Here is a 17,395-nt window from a genome sequence, read left to right as displayed (position 1 = left end):
CAAGTAAAGCAATTGAGAATTTGCTTCATTTCACTTTGCCATTATAACGTTTGTACACCAAGAAACATAATACATCCTCTCTGGAACTAAACTATGAAACTGAATTATCTTTACATGATTAACATTTGAATATAATTGCAGGAGTACAATACCATGTTCCGGACGTGATTCGCTCATCGATCGGTGTGTCTCACTGCTGTCATGGATCAATTAGAGAAGTCAAGGCCATCCGAGACAGGAGACTGAGCCGTCTCCCTGCTGAGCATCCATAAAATTACTTAAATGGATTACTGTGTGCATGATCACATTAGACTGACCACAGCTCTGGCAAGAAATGTTCAAACTCGATTTCAAACCTTTGTAGATCATTGCCTAAAGATCACTAACATCTATTGTCGTACAGTAATGAAAGATATTCATACCGATTACATTTAGTTGGGTCATAAATATCTTTGTTTGACCACTTACACCATGTCTCTGCAAATAGACTAAATAACTTTTCCTCCAGATGCTGGAATTTCACCTGTGCCAAAAAGTCAAAGGGCCAAAGTCGGACAGCTGAATGGTTTTAATGTCAGTCTTTGCACTGGCATCTAGGGATGAGGTAAAAGCACATGACAAATAAGTACAGGTCGTAAAGCACAACTCAAATGGTTCTCGTGGCTCTCGTTGTGCATTTAGGAATGCTGAAGGATATATTGCTGCTAATAAAAGTGATATTGCTTTGATCCAAATTTATGTCGGCTATTATGTGCGGGCTGTTTAGAGACATCCCAATGACTACTTTAGTGGTCTACTTTTTCTCATCAGCAGAAGGATGCTCTGATACAGTGTTGCTCTGGTAATAATGGGAAACACTCCAAGGGTGATATTAGGGTAACTTGTCATTCAGCTGAAGCCTTTTTATCCAAACCACAGGAACTGTCCCTCTGGAACAACCTGCCGATAAGTGCATTGCTCAAGTGCACGATGGGAATTGGGCAGAATTGCGATCATATTAAGTCACTGAGTAAGTGAATCTGAATATACAACCCTTGTGCTAATGGCAAAGGTCCCAGATTAGAATATCAGCATTTGTCAGATTGGACGTGAACTCAAAACCTCGGCATTACTAAGCCATATAACCCATGTATACTAATCAATCACAGCATGAAATCAATTTCTGTCAACGTGCACTCACCTTCATTTTGTCCCAAATCTGTGAATTTTTTCTCTTGTGGACACTATTGTGGAAGCTATTAGAAGCTTCAAATAACAGAAGAGGTCCATATGACTCATGCACTATATTCCAAGTCTTCTGAAACCATTTTAACCATTATAATCTTCCCTTAAAGGGAAAGGTCACCCAAAAATGAAAATTCTGTCATTAATTACTCACCCTCATGTCATTCCAAACCAGTAAGACCTTCATTAATTTTTGGAATAAAAATGAAGATATTTTTGATATTTGATCTTGATATTGTTTAGCTTTCTGAGCCTGCATAGACAGCAACTGACACATTCAAGGCCCAGAAAGGAGGTAAGGAAATCGTTAAAATAGTTCAGGTTACATTGACAGAAGAGAAAAAAAATTGTTTTCCTTGCGCACAAAATGTTTTCTCGTAGCTTCATAAAATTACAGTTGAACCATTGATGTCACATTGGCAATTTTAACAGTGTCCTTACTACCTTTCTGGGCCTTGAACTTGTTAGGTGTGTTGCTGTCTATGCATGATAAGAAAGCTCTCGGATTTCACCAATTATAGGATGGATTTGTACAAACACTTCCAACACACATTTATGTTGAAACAACTTAAGTGAATTTTGCATCCGATGACCCCTTCATTGCTACTAGATTTAGTGAGCTGGACTCAAGAACCAGTCTAATTTGTGAACAAATCATTCAAACAGGTTTTGTGAACCAGATTGACTGATTCGTTAAAATAATCTAACTAATTGATTTAACAAAATTGATTCACAAAGATTAATTCACAAAATGTGAACTGCTTTAATTTTGAGGAAGAGATACATGCATTATTGCATTAGATACAGACCATTGGTACTTCTGTTGACGTGATACAAATAAATAAACTCAAGATTTATCGCGGCTCCAATAAATTAGCTCTTTTTGTGTTTTGCAGAAAACAAAAGTCAAAGGTGGGCAATGATATTAAGTAAATAATGAGAGAATGTTTTGCAAATTTGGAATAACTTGAGGGAGAATAAATGAAGACAGAATCAAAAAAGTTCATTTTTGTGTGAACTATCCCTTTAAGGTAAATAGACCTCTGTATTTAAAACGTGGAAATAAATCTTTTCTTGAAGCAGTTCACCAGGGATTAGTTTGAATGGCAAATGTCTTGCCTACACTGACTAAATCCAGTCTTACAATATACAGTACTAAAGTGAAAGGATGGGCCCCGGGGCACATTGCGTAGACAAATTAAGTGTGGTCTGGGTTAACAGCATGAAAAAGAATTCAGGTGACATTTTAATTCACTCCCCTCAGCAGGCAAAAACACATGAGTATTAGAGAAACGTAGCACAGTAATGTCATCCTAGCCCTTGGAAAAAGTGATTACAAAGACAAACTGCAACCCAAAAAACCCATGCTCGTACTTAAACTGTCCTTTTCCTCTTCAGGTTGAGTTATATGACCTCCAAACTCTGTTTCCAGCACGCTTGGCTTCACCTTTAGAATTATTTTGAGTGGCTCTTGACATAATCTCAGCCTCCGACATCTTTTTTTCCCTGAAAAGAGTTCTTTGTGGCATTGTGCCAGAAATGAACCACTCCTCCCGGCATCAGATCCTTGTGAGTTACATTACACTAACATTACTCTTCCCCTCCCCCATTTAACTCCCTATCTCGTTCTTGTTTCTTGCTCGTCTGAGAACACAGCTCTTTTGTTTAAAAAATCTCACCAGTTTTTTCCCCCCGGGGTTGAACTTTGTAATATTCTAATTGCTTTCCACTATTTTCAGCAACTTCCACCTCCCACCCCCGATCTCTCTCTTTCTCACTCTCTCTCTCACCACCCCCTCCCTGGCCTTTGAAGGTGGGCAGAAATAGCGCATGTTGCTTGTATCTACAGTGTGCCTTTCTAGACAGAAAAATGAGCCACCTTTAATGAAAACAGATTAGTTTTATGACCCAATTTTGTCTGCATCAGGACTCCTGTGACTCAATCTCATCCAGTGGGTTTCCAAAAGATCATTTAATGTTTGAAACATATCGCCTGTGTTTTTTAATTAATTGGATTTCAGCTAAGCAACGTTGAGGACATTGGGCACTTGTGTTATTTGCGTGGTTAAATCAAACCTGGTAATCCGTTTACACCGAGATTACATGTCATTGGACTCCTGAGGCAGGAGTCACTCAATCCCTTCAGAGGGGCAGAGACACTCAGGAGGTGTTAATTTTGGCACATGCCATAAAAACCATCCCATCCAAACCTTGACTATGGAGACCTGTTGCAACCAAGAGGCTGCCAAGTGCTAACCCCATTAAAATTCCTTCTTTATGAGCAGTTGCCAGCCTGGCTGAGATCTGAATTGGATTTGGCTAATCAAACCTCGGGCTTCTAGGCAACTGGACCTATCTTGTTCCTTTAAATTAGAGCTGTAATTTCGTCTCTGAGGAAAAGGCTTTTGAACTGACCAACACTGCAGCATTTGTATGAAATAGCTGTTTGTTCTCATTGCCGCCCTCCAGTGATTTCTGTTTTTGGCTTGTTTTTTGGTACAAACTGGGCCCAGGGGGTGCAATGCCCTGAGCCATCCCTGAACCCAGGATTGAAAAATAACCACAAGAGTGCACAGGGGCCCATTAAACACCCCTTTCCCATTTATCATGGCACAACAACAGGAGCAGCTGCGCGATCGCACTCACACACACACACACACACACACACACGTATCCATCAGCAACATGTGATAATGGCCACAGCGATTGCCAAACCACGCACAGAGAGGGTGGACAGCCAGGACCCGGGGAGAAAGATGATCTTATTAAGTGTCAATGTGGTACGGAAGGCTGTACGAGAGGCGGCTGACACATTCTGAGAATGGCTGGCATTGTGTCCTTGCTGAGTGATAGCAATAATCATAAGGATGGCAACAACACGAGGGCCAGATGAGCAGAGAACTTTTCAGCTGATGCATTCCAAAAACAAAACAATCAATAAGACAGAGAGGGATATTTGACAGGGAATACTTCACTCACCTGATACCAGAGTGCTAGTTAATGAGATGATTAGATATTTTCCAAGCTAAATGTTACCAACGGTCAGTGATCTCAGAAGGCAGTTTTTGTGAGATGATGTTTAAATATAACTCGAAATTGCAAATATGAAAATACGTCACGATTTTGAGAATTAAAATAAATATAACAAAGTAAATAAAAAAAATTGCCGTTTTTATTAAAAAAATTCTACTTTATCATTTTTTTTTAAAAAGAGGGAAGTGTGAAAAGTTTGAATTGTGAGCTATAGTTCTATCATGACAACTTATATTTCCAACCTTTTCTTTTTTTCTCTCTCTGAGGCAAGTTATACGTGAGACAGTAATGTTTGTGTTTAAACGTTTTTTTTATTGTGAGATATAAAGTTCCAATTGTGAAATATAAATGAGTAATTATGAGAAACTGTAATATTCATTTTCTTCAATTTTGTAAATGTTCAGCTTTTCTTTTTTTCTCTCTCTTAGCCAATATAAGAAATATAAACAATACAAAGTTTTAAAATCACAATTACCTTTTACCAATTAATAATTTTTTTCTACTCTGAGCTTCCATACAAAACATGATTGTAAAATAGATTTGAACCTGCTTTGTCACTTCCCAAAACTAATATTTCATATCAGTTTCAGTTCTTCTTTCCCATGACAATGAAGAAATGACTAAAATTAACACCATCAGATCTGGTGAGGGCTTGATATGGTTTCGAGACATCTTTTATAGTGCAGTGATGGAGTGTCTTTGGTGGTCTGGTATCATAACAATAAGGGGAAGAGCTATTGTTATCCTGGATTGCAGTAATATCACAAGATCCCATGACTCGGTTATCTTGTGGACTTTGTCTGCCGTGCCTTTAAATCCATAAGACAGACAGAATCTTTAAACAAACCAGAAGGGTAGAAACACAAGAAGGCAGATATCATTCTTTCTTCTACTGGTCTCCATTTAATAAAAGTCTACTCGTGTGTTGCCATTGGCTTGCTTTACAAATACAAAGCCTGTCCTTGTCTTTTATTTACTCTACCTCTGCACAGCACCACATCTCCATCATCAGTCAGTCGCATAGTTACATGACGTGAACATGGGAGCACTGCTCAACTCCTGATGATCCTTCAGAGCCTACTGGAAAAGGAAAAGAGCAGCTACCCATGAGACTGGAATTCACGGTTGCTAGGAAACGTGATGGAACATGAATATCACACGTCAGAAAGCTCAGCACGGTGGTAAATAGTTCCCTAAGATGAGATGCACACATATCTCCCTCGATACAGTGAGCCGCTTATGCCTCGTTGGCCTTCATCGCCATCTCTTCGCATTGAGAATGAGCCTTTACTCATTCACATGATTATTTCAAAGGGAACATCACCATTTGTGTGCAGCTTGTTAACAATGAAACACTCGGGCAGTGTTTGTATTTCAGCCTCGCAGCTACAAAATCTGTTGTGTATCCGACTTGAAGAACTCTGGCGTTATTTCAACAAGCCCTTTTAAGGAGACTGAAGTGGTTTAGTAGAATAGGCTTCCTGCTTTTGATTTGGAACAGAATTAGCCTGCAAGTTTGACTAGAAGTCCTAGAGCACTTTTTGTTTTCTCAGAGGATTATGCAGATTTTATGCTTTTGAATAGCTTTAAATTCACAAGTAACCTGTGTGAATATTTTACTCAGAAGTGGTTTGAAGTCTGTTATTTTCAATCCTGTAAACAGCAGAGCGATGGCCAGAGGACACAACATTCACTTAGAACTTATTTGACAACCATTTGAACAGAAATTGCACAATTTTTCCTATGTAAGACATCTTGACTAATCAAGTACCTGATTACAGCTAATTACACTGATTATAATCATGCAATGTCACTCCAAAGTATGCAGCAATGACAAGGTGAGTAAAACCAACATCATATTACTGGAGAGGACTAACAATTGCAAATGCAGTTTAATAGTAGTGACAACCAAAATACTGTTAAATTCTCCCTTTTAGATTCCAGAGTAGTCAATTGAAAAAGGCATGGGAAGCAGTTTTTGGGTAAATTGTTAATTTTATTGGAAAACAAATATACAACTTGGAATGGATTCTGAGGCATGGCTGTGCCATAAGCAGTTACAAAAGAAAAGTGACTAATTAAAAAGCATAGTAAGAACAGAACAAATACAAAAAGATTCGAGTGTATGAGTTCCTGGCGATAAACCCGTTAGTATTTAATTCAACGATGTGGCAATAGTGCAATGCTGAGGACTTTTCCCATTTCTATTTATACTCAGTCCATTGTCCATGCAGAGTTGCACCTCCACATAAAATCAAAAGAAAAAAAGAATCATGCCAAAAATTGTTGAAATGCCACGCTGTGAGTCAGCTGAACCCTTGATGTCACCGCTCGTCAGGTGGGCAGGCAGACAGAGCAAAAGAAGAGGAAAAAGGGGCCTGTGTGTAGTCAGTATCTGTGCCTATACGTATCACCTGGTCCCTTAACTGCTCCTTCTAACAGATTGTTTACGATGACTAGGAGTTGGGGGAAGGCATGAGCACTCAAATCTTATAGTATACATGCAGATCCTTTGGACAGCAGGAGAGGATGGGGAGAAATTAAATTGAAACATTTTACAGAAATTAAAAACAAGAAAAGGCAGATAATTTTATACAAGAAATTCTGTACAAGTCCTTCACTTCGCTGTCATCATCTGTACAAATTCTGTGAAGAGAGAAAGTGCAATTAAACATCACTGCAAAAAACAAAAGGGCAACTCAAAATTGGTACTAATTGTTTTAAATAGACAAAGACTCACCTTCATAATTGACCTGACCATCTCCATCAATGTCTGCTTCTCTAATCATTTCATCCACCTCCTCATCTGTTAATTTCTCCCCCAAGTTTGTCATCACATGGCGCAGCTCAGCAGCACTGATATATCCGTTCCCGTCCTGAACAAAAAGAACAACAATCCGTCAAAATTAAATCTAGGAACGTTACTAGCAAAACCTTAATAACAGGTGAACTGAATTCAACAGTTCTTCAGAAGCCTTACCTTATCAAAGACACGGAAAGCTTCTCTGATCTCCTCCTCACTGTCTGTGTCCTTCATCTTTCTTGCCATCATGGTCAGGAACTCAGGGAAGTCTATTGTTCCATTACCTGATTAAAGGGTAAAGTACACAGTCAGATAAATGAATGTTTTAATTGTGATAATGGTTTCAAGTCAAATGCAAATTGGACCCTACTCGCTGTTAACATAAGAGTTAAGATGAGTTAACATGCTGATGGCTAATGTAGCAGCAAAAATGTGTCCTTACCATCTGCGTCCACCTCATTGATCATATCCTGCAGCTCCGCCTCTGTAGGGTTCTGGCCAAGGGAGCGCATGACGGTGCCCAGCTCTTTCGTGGTGATGGTGCCATCCCCATCTTTGTCAAATAGTGAGAACGCCTCTTTGAACTCTGGAAGGATAACCAGGGGAGACAGATCAGTGTTTGAGCTACATAACCACATATTCATAAACCCTGCCTCAAAAATCACATACATCAATCGCTTTTCCATTTTAGCAATTAACAAAAGGAACAGGTAAAGTACTTCTACTTCATGTCAAGCTTTTTGAATAATTAATTACTTGTGGGCATTAAAATTCCATATGGAGACTTTGTAGATCCCATATTATGTACTTCATCTTAAACAGTTTGTACTTTACAAGAAATTCCAAAACTAAAAAAAAATAGCATTTATTAAATAGCTGTCTGTTGCTAAGACCAGTAACAACAAACGCCTCCAAAGATGAATGTCTAGGGTGACTAGGATGCTGTGGAAGACACACACAAACACCCCAGAGCCATGGCAACAGCTGACCACTAGTACTAGTTTTATTGCCTTTGATCGAAGGCAGTTCAACCAGACCTGCAGAGCACCATTAGCTACATGTACAGACAACATGCAAAACAAATCACTTTGCGTAGATGACTCAAGTACCTTCTAGAGTCAATTTCAAAAGACAACATTTTGTACATTGTCAAGTAAGAGTCAGCACTGTCACTGATCAGTTTAAATGAGGAGATTTGATCCTTGCAGGCATAGTCAGGACAAAACTATAGTGACAAGTGAGACTGCATTTCACCAGTGCATGCATTTGCCCAGCGGTCTGAGCACTAAAGGGCAACACAAACTCCCCCTTGTGCCAACACTACCCATCTAGCAAAGCTGATGAGACCATTTGAGACCTCCTGTGATATAACATTCAACATTACAGATGGACAACCAGCTTTCCTATTACACAAAACATGGGCCCATTCAAAATGTTTTACTAAAAACATGCAAAATAATACTGAAGCTTAAGGAAATGAATCGGGCTCACTTATTCATTTTATTTATGAACTGTTATACTATCCAAAGAAACAACAGAAAGTACAGAACAATTACAACTTTCCCAACTCAACATAAACTTATAGCGCGTTTATTAATATTTTGAATCAGTTTTTATTCTTATATTTCCTATTTTAATTTCAGTTAAAGGTAATTTCCTTGTTTTTGTATATATATATATATATTTGTGTGTGTGTGTGTGTGCGTGTATGCATGCATATATATATATATATATATATATATATATAGAGAGAGAGAGAGAGAGAGAGAGAGAGTTTTTTTGTTTGTTTGTTTCGGTTTTATTTATTTTATTACATCAGGTTAAACTAAATAAAAAATATATATAATTAAAGAAATATTGCCCTAGAAACTAGCTAGTTTATTTTATTTGGTAACAAATAAATTCATAGTTTTAACTGTAGTTTCAGTTATCTATAATAACACTAATTAATACAACAATAAAAATGCCCAAGTAAAAAAATAAATAAAAAAAAGTACTAATTTAACAAATTTATTTAAATTACAGTTACAGTTATCTGTACAGAATCTGTTATAGTTTAGATTCACATATTTCTTGTTAGAAGCTGTAAAAGTTATGAGCCTGCACATTCAAGGAAGCAATAACCCATCCATTCACACAGATTTGACTAAGTTACAACCTTAAAAGGCAACAAAATAGCAATTATAGCAAACTGGAACAGCCAGGGTATTGCAAAATGCCATAATCCAGTGCAGAAACTATGAAGGGGCGTGTAAGAAAAGAAAAAGCATGTTCTTACCAGCTATTTGCTCCTCTGTGAGTTGATCAGCCTGGGGATGGGAAGAGATGACAAACAGCCATATTACTAAATGATGTGGAGAACAAACTCACTAAGAATTCAGTGTTTTGTTTCTCTCACATTAATGTCTAGCAACCTGTGTGAGACCAAACAAAGACCTCATATTCCCTCCGTTTAAATGTTACGACACCAGCTGGACAGAATAAAGTCCCATCATAGCGACGGTATTTAGACACTCCTAACAACAGCAGTTCATCCACCCACCTGATTCCCAGTATTTGGTGAACTATTCCCTCGTGGCACTATAGATAGTCATTTTAGATAGTAATTTCACCTTTTTATTGTTATAGTAGCCTTGTGCCATAATGCTCGAGTAACCTAGTAAGCATACTGCAGGCTAGTTCATAATGACTGAATCAGATCACTACGTTTTAAGACGCATATGCATATTAAAATAAACGGATACATGAGCAAAACATGTGTGATACTGAACATTAATCTTAAAATGGTTCGAGAATTAGAGTAAATGTACCCTCCACGACTTTATGCAAAAAAAAAAACCCAACATACATTTTTTTTCGGTTTAACCAGCTACTTTTCTTATAGAAGCCCGTTATGGGTAAAGTTAGCTTAACAAGTTAACTTACATGATGCTTTCCAACTTAGCAACTAAATCAACCAGGATACTTATTGTTCAAACAGAGCTTAAAAAGAAACACATTCTGTTCAAGAATTGGCTTACTGAACCCTATTACAAAGTTTAGTTCAAAAGTAACGTTACGCTCTCAATGTGAAAACTGAAAGTGAACGGGTTCAAGCAGACCTCTGAAGTTAAGTAACGTTACTTCCTTTACACTAGCGCAGAATTTCTTCGTTTTAGCCTGTGATATTAAAAAAACAAGCGCAATATGACAAAAAAAAGTACAGCAAACCCCGAAGGAATAGGAGATGTTACTCCTTCATTCAGTCCATACACTGGAAGTTAGTCGTAAATTTGGCGGCATATTTCTGTAAAGACTAAAGAAAACTATTTTTCTGTTTCTTGACTTTTTGTCTTCCGCGCAAATATATGTTAAGATCATATATCTTTTCAGTAACGCATGTCTATCGTTTATTATAAATATTAGCGTGCACTCACCATTTTTTCTTTTTCTCTGTCAGCCTCCCTCCGTCTCCGCGAGAGATTCACAAATGGTGGTCGAAATATTGGTATAGACCCGCCTTAACGGTCGTACATAAACACCTCCCATCTTTCTATATCCATCCGCCAACCGCACTGCATTCTGACTTGCGGTGCTACGGAAATGCCGGGATATTTGTCCACGAAACTAAACTAAGCTTGAGTAAACGTGATATATGTCCTTCTTTAAAACCGATTCGGTATTGTACTGGGCTATCGGCTGGTGTTGAGGCACAAATGCAGGCGGACTATCTGACGGCGGAAGTATACTGAACGCATTTCGGTTGTGCGGATGCCTCTGATTGGTTCGTTTGTACCTGCAATGCGTCACTCCCTGGTCACACACTGTAGAATTGGCCCGGTCATAAATGCCATGTAATTTAGAGCTGAAATAGGGAATCACCTGAGCCATTGTGAATTCCAACCTTAGGGGGCCAAAATTATAATGTTAATGTTCTGGGTAAATGTTAAGATTTTTTCCAAAATTGTTGTAAAATGTATCCAAATTTCTTAGTATGGTGCTAATATTTATAATGCATCTTCACACAGATAAGAAAACATGTTTTCCATAGAAGCTTAATTGTATGGTGTTAGGCTGTAGTTTATACACACATATTGTGCATTTTTTACATTCAAATAACTTTTTTCAGAATGTGTATTAAATGTGTAAACAAAGGAAAGTTGTGCAACTTGTGTAATTAGGCTATAGGCTAATGAACAATTAAGACATGTTCACACCTATAACGAAAACTTGCCCTAGGTTAGCATTTACACACACACACACACACACATACACACACACACAGTAAAGTTATTTTTATTGTAAAGCGCCCACTGCATTTATGTGTCATTTAAGTCTGGTGGATTCTGATTGGTTGTCAACCACTGTTACTGTTAATTCTGATTTACTCTAATAATTCTGAAAGTGATTCCAACGATATTGTTCCTCTATGTTGCTATCTTTATAATTATGGTGTGAACTTACCTATTCTAATAAAATTATTAAAATGTTATGATTAATAATTATTAAAACAGTGGCCTTTCTATTAAGATATTCCACCCTTATTGTTTTTAGCATAAGCTTTTAACAAAATATCTTTTTAATGTTTTATTGTTGAATGGTCAGTTAAGGCACTTACTGTATATCTGTTTTTTATCATTGACTGAGTAAAACAATAAAGGAAACACAAATCAATAGGCCTGTATCATAAAGAAAGGGGATTGATAAATACAATTTAAGAAAGTCAGTAACAATAGCACCAAAGGTAGTGATGCCATCAACCAGACCCTGCCTTGTTTATCAAGGCCTAGCCAGCTTCTCAATGCTCGACTGCCTTATAGCTCCCTCCTCGCAGGCCACCTGTCTCTGGCCATGTCCCAGGTCTGTTGGATATTGAGGGGATGAGAAGACAGACTGTTGCTGAGGTTGGTTGAGGCATTTTCATACCAAAAAACAGCAGGAGCAACTGAGATAATCAGTTGAGTGAACAGCCCCCAATATTGTTAATGTGATACATTTGCATTGTATTCGTCTAGGTCAGGGATGGGCAACTTCGGTCCTTGAGGGCCACTGTCCTGCAAAGTTTAGCTCCAACCCTAATCAAACACACCTGAACCAGCTAATCAAGGTCTTCAAGATCACTAGAAAGCTACAATCAGGTGTGTTTGATTAGGGTTGAAGCTAAACTCTGCAGGACTGTGGCCCTCCAGGACCGAAGTTGCCCATCCCTGGTCTAGGTGCTCTTGGATCATAGGGTTCATTATTTACCCCAGATGTTTTCCATGACTCTGCACCACCTCACCTCTAACCACCACGCCTCCAGAAAGGAGATGACTGAATCAAACTTCCTTTTAAGAAAACAGTTTCTAAAACAGTACAGCCTGAACTTGGGTGGTTCCTGCATGCCTGCCTTCCCAGAGCTTGTAAAACCAAGGGAAAGAGTGAATCATGCAGTGTTTATACCCACAACACATGCAACATGTGTGCTTAATGCCTCTTTCAGGTTACCTTAAAGTTTCCGCACTGTCTGGATGCAGAGCGGCGTCTGGTATCTTAAAACAATGTCATTCCTGTCAGATTTTAATCTGTCTTTCTAGGCCTCCACAACATAAAAATAAACTTATTAGTTTTTATGCAATGCTATTATTTAAATGGCCAGATTATGCATATTGTGCAATACTTTGCTTGGGGCGGTAACATAAAAAAAAGAGCTTTCAAGTGCATTTGTTGGAATAAAAACAAATGTTATGTTAGAAGAACAAATTTATATATTTATCATCATCATCATCATCGTTTTTGTTAATTGAAATAAAGCTAAATTAAAATTGAAAAGATTAACTTTCTGTTTAAATTCTATATATTTTTTAATCTAATACAAACTTAAATGTAAAAAAAAAACATGCTGCCTTGGAAACTAACTGAAATTCAGTAAGTATTAAAATGATTAAAACTAAAATGGGAATCAGCATAAATTAAAGCTAAAAGCTGGAAAAAAAACTAATAAAAATAAAAAAGCACAACAAAATTAATTAAGCTTAAACTAAATGTAAAATGAGAACTACAAATATAAAAATAAAAGTTAAAAAATTATAAATACTATAATAGTATACAATAATCCTAAAATAACAGTGATACAATATCTGTGTGTGTGTTGCTATAGAGAAAAAATTGACTAAAACGGTCATATTTTATTTTAAATAGTTGTTTTACATTTTTATTATGGCCTTGCAATGTGAATTTGATATGGTTTGGACAACATTGTAGTGTCATACAATATCATGATGACAAATATTATGGTACAGATAAATTAATATGGCACTATATAAATGTGGTACTGAAAAATGATCATTATCATGTTCAACTTAATTCATACTGAGGATTTTAAGATAGTAAAATGAGTACAGCTAAACCATGTATCCAGGTATTGCCTACAACTATGCCAAGAACTTTGGTAATAAGATGCTAGTGTCTGTGAATGGGTAATTGAGGACATTAAAAGCCAAGTGAGACACAGATGGTTGATAAGCACTGGTATAAAGAGCCCCTGACCACTCAGGTGTTTACTCAGAGTGAGGGCCATGAAACTGAAGACCTATTCATTCTTAATGCACATTGAGGCTTTGTACCGAACACTGGCAGACATTGAAACACCAGGATCCGGTTTCCCAACATAGACCCTTGTGTGGCTGTACACACGTGTGTCTGTGTATGTGTGGTAGTGTTGACGAAGCTGTACATAAAGGAAAAAGTGCGTGACTGAGATTGCCTTTCCCTTTCTGAGTGTTCATCTGTTTGCCTCTCTCTTTTTTGAATGACCGCCAAAAATCATGTAGTTGAATAGTAGGCAGCAGTCGTCATTGTTAGAGAAACTTTACAAAATTGTGAAAGATACATATAATTATGGTCATAATTTATACCAAACTGACATCAGCTTTCCATCAGGAATGGATGGAGGATGTTTCAAATTAAATTCTGGAAAATTCAATTCAGATTTACCCACTATGGAATTCACAGGCTTGAATCTTGACTCGTAACAGACAAGCTCTGGATCTTTAGCAGTAAAGCCGATTTAAAAAGGGGATTTATATTCACATAATCTACCGCCTCTGTCAGATTTCTCAATAAGAAAAATAAATAAATAAAAATTAAATGGACAGAAAAAGAGTACTTTTTTTATTAACTTCAGGAGGTTTAAGAGATCAGTGATATAAAAAAGCTTAATTATGAATGGTTTTTGATGCTTAGTGTTCAGAGAAATTTGGCTATCTTCATAACTGAAATTATTTTATTTAGATTATGTAGTCTTTTTAAGTACACATTGTTCTTAATGTTGACATATATCTATAAAGGAGGCGATATAATAAACTGCCTGAATGCATATTTGATGTGTGAACAAAATTAATTCAATAATAAGATTCAAAGAATACATGACTGCAGCATTGAATAGGATTAGATTTAGAAGAAGCACAGATTTTCTGTCTACAATGGATATAAATTGTCACATACCTCTTTATTGCCCTTTGCCGATATGCAGTAGAGCACCTCAAAGATAGCTTTAATTGCTGCAAATAAAACGGTAGGTTAAAGTGCAACAACTGATATTGCAAGGATTAATGTAAAACCTTTCGAGTTGGTAATGGTAAAAAAGCAGTGACCCTAGAACATGGCTTGACAAAGGAAAAGAATAAATGATGAAGCTAATTAATGTGCTATGAATATTTATATAATATATTGACCCCAAACTTTCTTGATCAGCGCTTTTGTGTGTCTCAGACATTGTAAATTGCTACCTGTAATTCAAGTACAGCAGAAGCTTCAGTTTCACAGTACAGCATTAATATTTAACCATGTATTTAGTGAGACCTATTTGACATCACCAAACGTTCCAGATAATTAAGACACTTTTAAAAAAAGAGTTTATATATAGAGAACAAACTGTATATTTATTCTACTGTTCTTTATTAGAGGCTGTATATGTATCAGTTCATTAACGTGATAGCAAAATACACATGCAATATATAGCCTACATCTTCAAGATGAATTCCACATTATATTTAACCTTTTAGACTCTCGCTGACTCTCTCTTTTATTCCAGACGGCCCAGTTTTAGACATCTGATATGCAAGACTTGGCTGTTCTCACACACAGACACTGTGTTCAGTACTTACTGATGGCCAAGTTACTGAGATGCCATTTAGCAGATAACAAAGAGAAGACTAATATGCAAATCCATTGTGCTGACAAGGGCAATTACTGACATATGACCGAATGAAGTAACATTCGTTCTTGTGTTCTTCCTGAAATCATTTTATTGCTCCTTATTGCCTTTTGTACTACTGTGCCATTTACTTGTCTTGATGATTTACTGTTATGGACACCAGTTGCTTAGAGAAAAATTTTATATATATATATATATATATATATATATACAGTTTCTCACAGAAGTGAATACACCCCTCACATTTTTGTAAATATTTTATTATATCTTTTCATGTGACATAATGACAAAATGACACTGCTGCAATGTAAAGTAGTGAGTGTACAGCTTGTATAACAGTGTACATTTGCTGTCCACTCAAAATAACTCAACACACAGCCATTAATGTCTAAACCGCTGGCCACAAAAGTGAGTACACCCCTAAGTGAAAATGTCCAAATTGGGCCCAATTAGCCATTTTCTCTGGTGTGTTAAATTTGGTGTTATTGCTCTCACTCTCTCATTGTCACGGAACGCTAAGAGGAGCGCCACGAAAAGACGAGGTCAGGGTCCAGATGCAGGTAAGGTGCTTTTAATAATAAACAAAAAGGCCAACACGGCACAAAAAAACAAAACAGAAAAGGACTGGGATACAAACGGCAACGCAGTGCATGTATCCCAGACCAAAAACCAACACTAGAAACTCACTTTTACCATACATATACAAACATCAATTAACGAACCCAGGCAGAGTGGTGGGAGAGGGGAGACTATATAGTCCGTGGCAATGGGGAACAGCTGCGGGTGTACAGTGTACAGGTGTGTGTGGTTAAGCAGGTGTATGTGATGTGGCAGGTGTATGTTATTACGTGAGGTGAGTCCGGGAGGAAGGGAGATGGTGACCTCTGGTGGCGACAGGGAGAAGCGCAGGGCCCGGACTCGTGACACTCATACTGGTCAATGGAAGTTCAACATGGCACCTCATGGCAAAGAGCTCTCTGAGGATCTGAAAAAAAGAATTGTTGCTCTACATAAAGATGGCGTAGGCTATAAGAAGATTGCCAAGACCCTGAAACTGAGCTGCAGCATGGTGGCCAAGAGCATACAGCGGTTTAACAGGACAGGTTCCACTCAGGTTCCACATGCCTCGCCATGGTCGACCAAAGAAGTTGAGTGCACGTGCTCAGCGTCATATCCAGAGGTTGTGTTTGGGAAATAGACGTATGAGTGCTGCCAGCATTGCTGCAGAGGTTGAAGGGGTGGGGGGTCAGCCTGTCAGTGCTCAGACCATACGCCGCACACTGCATCAAATTGGTCTGCATGGCTGTCGTCCCAGAAGGAAGCCTCTTCTAAAGACGATGCACAAGAAAGCCCGCAAACAGTTTGCTGAAGACAAGCAGACTAAGGACATGGATTACTGGAACATGTCCTGTGGTCTGATGAGACCAAGATAAACTTATTTGGTTCAGATGGTGTCAAGCGTGTGTGGCGGCAACCAGGTGAGGAGTACAAAGACAAGAGTGTCTTACCTACAGTCAAGCATGGTGGTGGGAGTGTCATGGTCTGGGGCTGCATGAGTGCTGCCGGCACTGGGGAGCTACAGTTCATTGACGGAACCATGAATGCCAACATGTACTGTGACATACTGAAGCAGAGACAGGGCCGCAGGGCAGGATTCCAACATGATAACGACCCCATACACACATCCAAGACGACCACTCCCTTGCTAAAGAAGCTGAGGGTAAAGGTGATGGACTGGCCAATCATGTCTCCAGACCTAAACCCTATTGAGCATCTGTGGGGCATCCTCAAATGGAAGGTGGAGGAGTGCAAGGTCTCTAACATCCACCAGCTCCGTGATGTTGTCATGGAGGAGTGGAAGAGGACTCCAGTGGCAACCTGTGAAGCTCTGGTGAACTCCATGCCCAAGAGGGTTAAGGCAGTGCTGGAAAATAATGGTGGCCACACAAAATATTGACACTTTGGGCTCAATTTGGACATTTTCACTTAGGGGTGTACTCACTTTTGTGGCCAGCGGTTGTGTTGAGTTATTTTGAGGGGACAGCAAATGTACACTGTTATACAAGCTGTACACTCACTACTTTACATTGTAGCAAAGTGTAATTTCTTCAGTGTTGTCACATGAAAAGATAAAATATTTACAAAAATGTGAGGGATGT

At 38.2% G+C, this 17,395-nt stretch overlaps 1 protein-coding gene across 1 annotated transcript; it reads right to left on the bottom strand.

The window, feature by feature from the left end:
• Positions 1-6,237: 6,237 nt before the first annotated feature.
• On the bottom strand, positions 6,238-10,806 carry LOC306857614 (calmodulin-1). The gene is made up of 6 exons (XM_079397639.1): positions 10,477-10,806; positions 9,339-9,369; positions 7,503-7,646; positions 7,238-7,344; positions 6,998-7,133; positions 6,238-6,903 (listed from the first exon to the last, which is right to left on the bottom strand). Exons 1-6 carry the CDS (start codon positions 10,477-10,479, stop codon positions 6,875-6,877), a joined length of 450 nt encoding a protein of 149 aa, XP_079253765.1. The 5' UTR covers positions 10,480-10,806; the 3' UTR covers positions 6,238-6,874.
• Positions 10,807-17,395: the final 6,589 nt, after the last annotated feature.

The sequence above is a fragment of the Barbus barbus genome (assembly GCF_936440315.1).
Source record: "Barbus barbus genome assembly, chromosome: 38".
NCBI lineage: Eukaryota > Metazoa > Chordata > Actinopteri > Cypriniformes > Cyprinidae > Barbus > Barbus barbus.
Note: the sequence above shows the minus strand (reverse complement) of the source record. Positions and strands in the feature narration are given on the sequence as shown.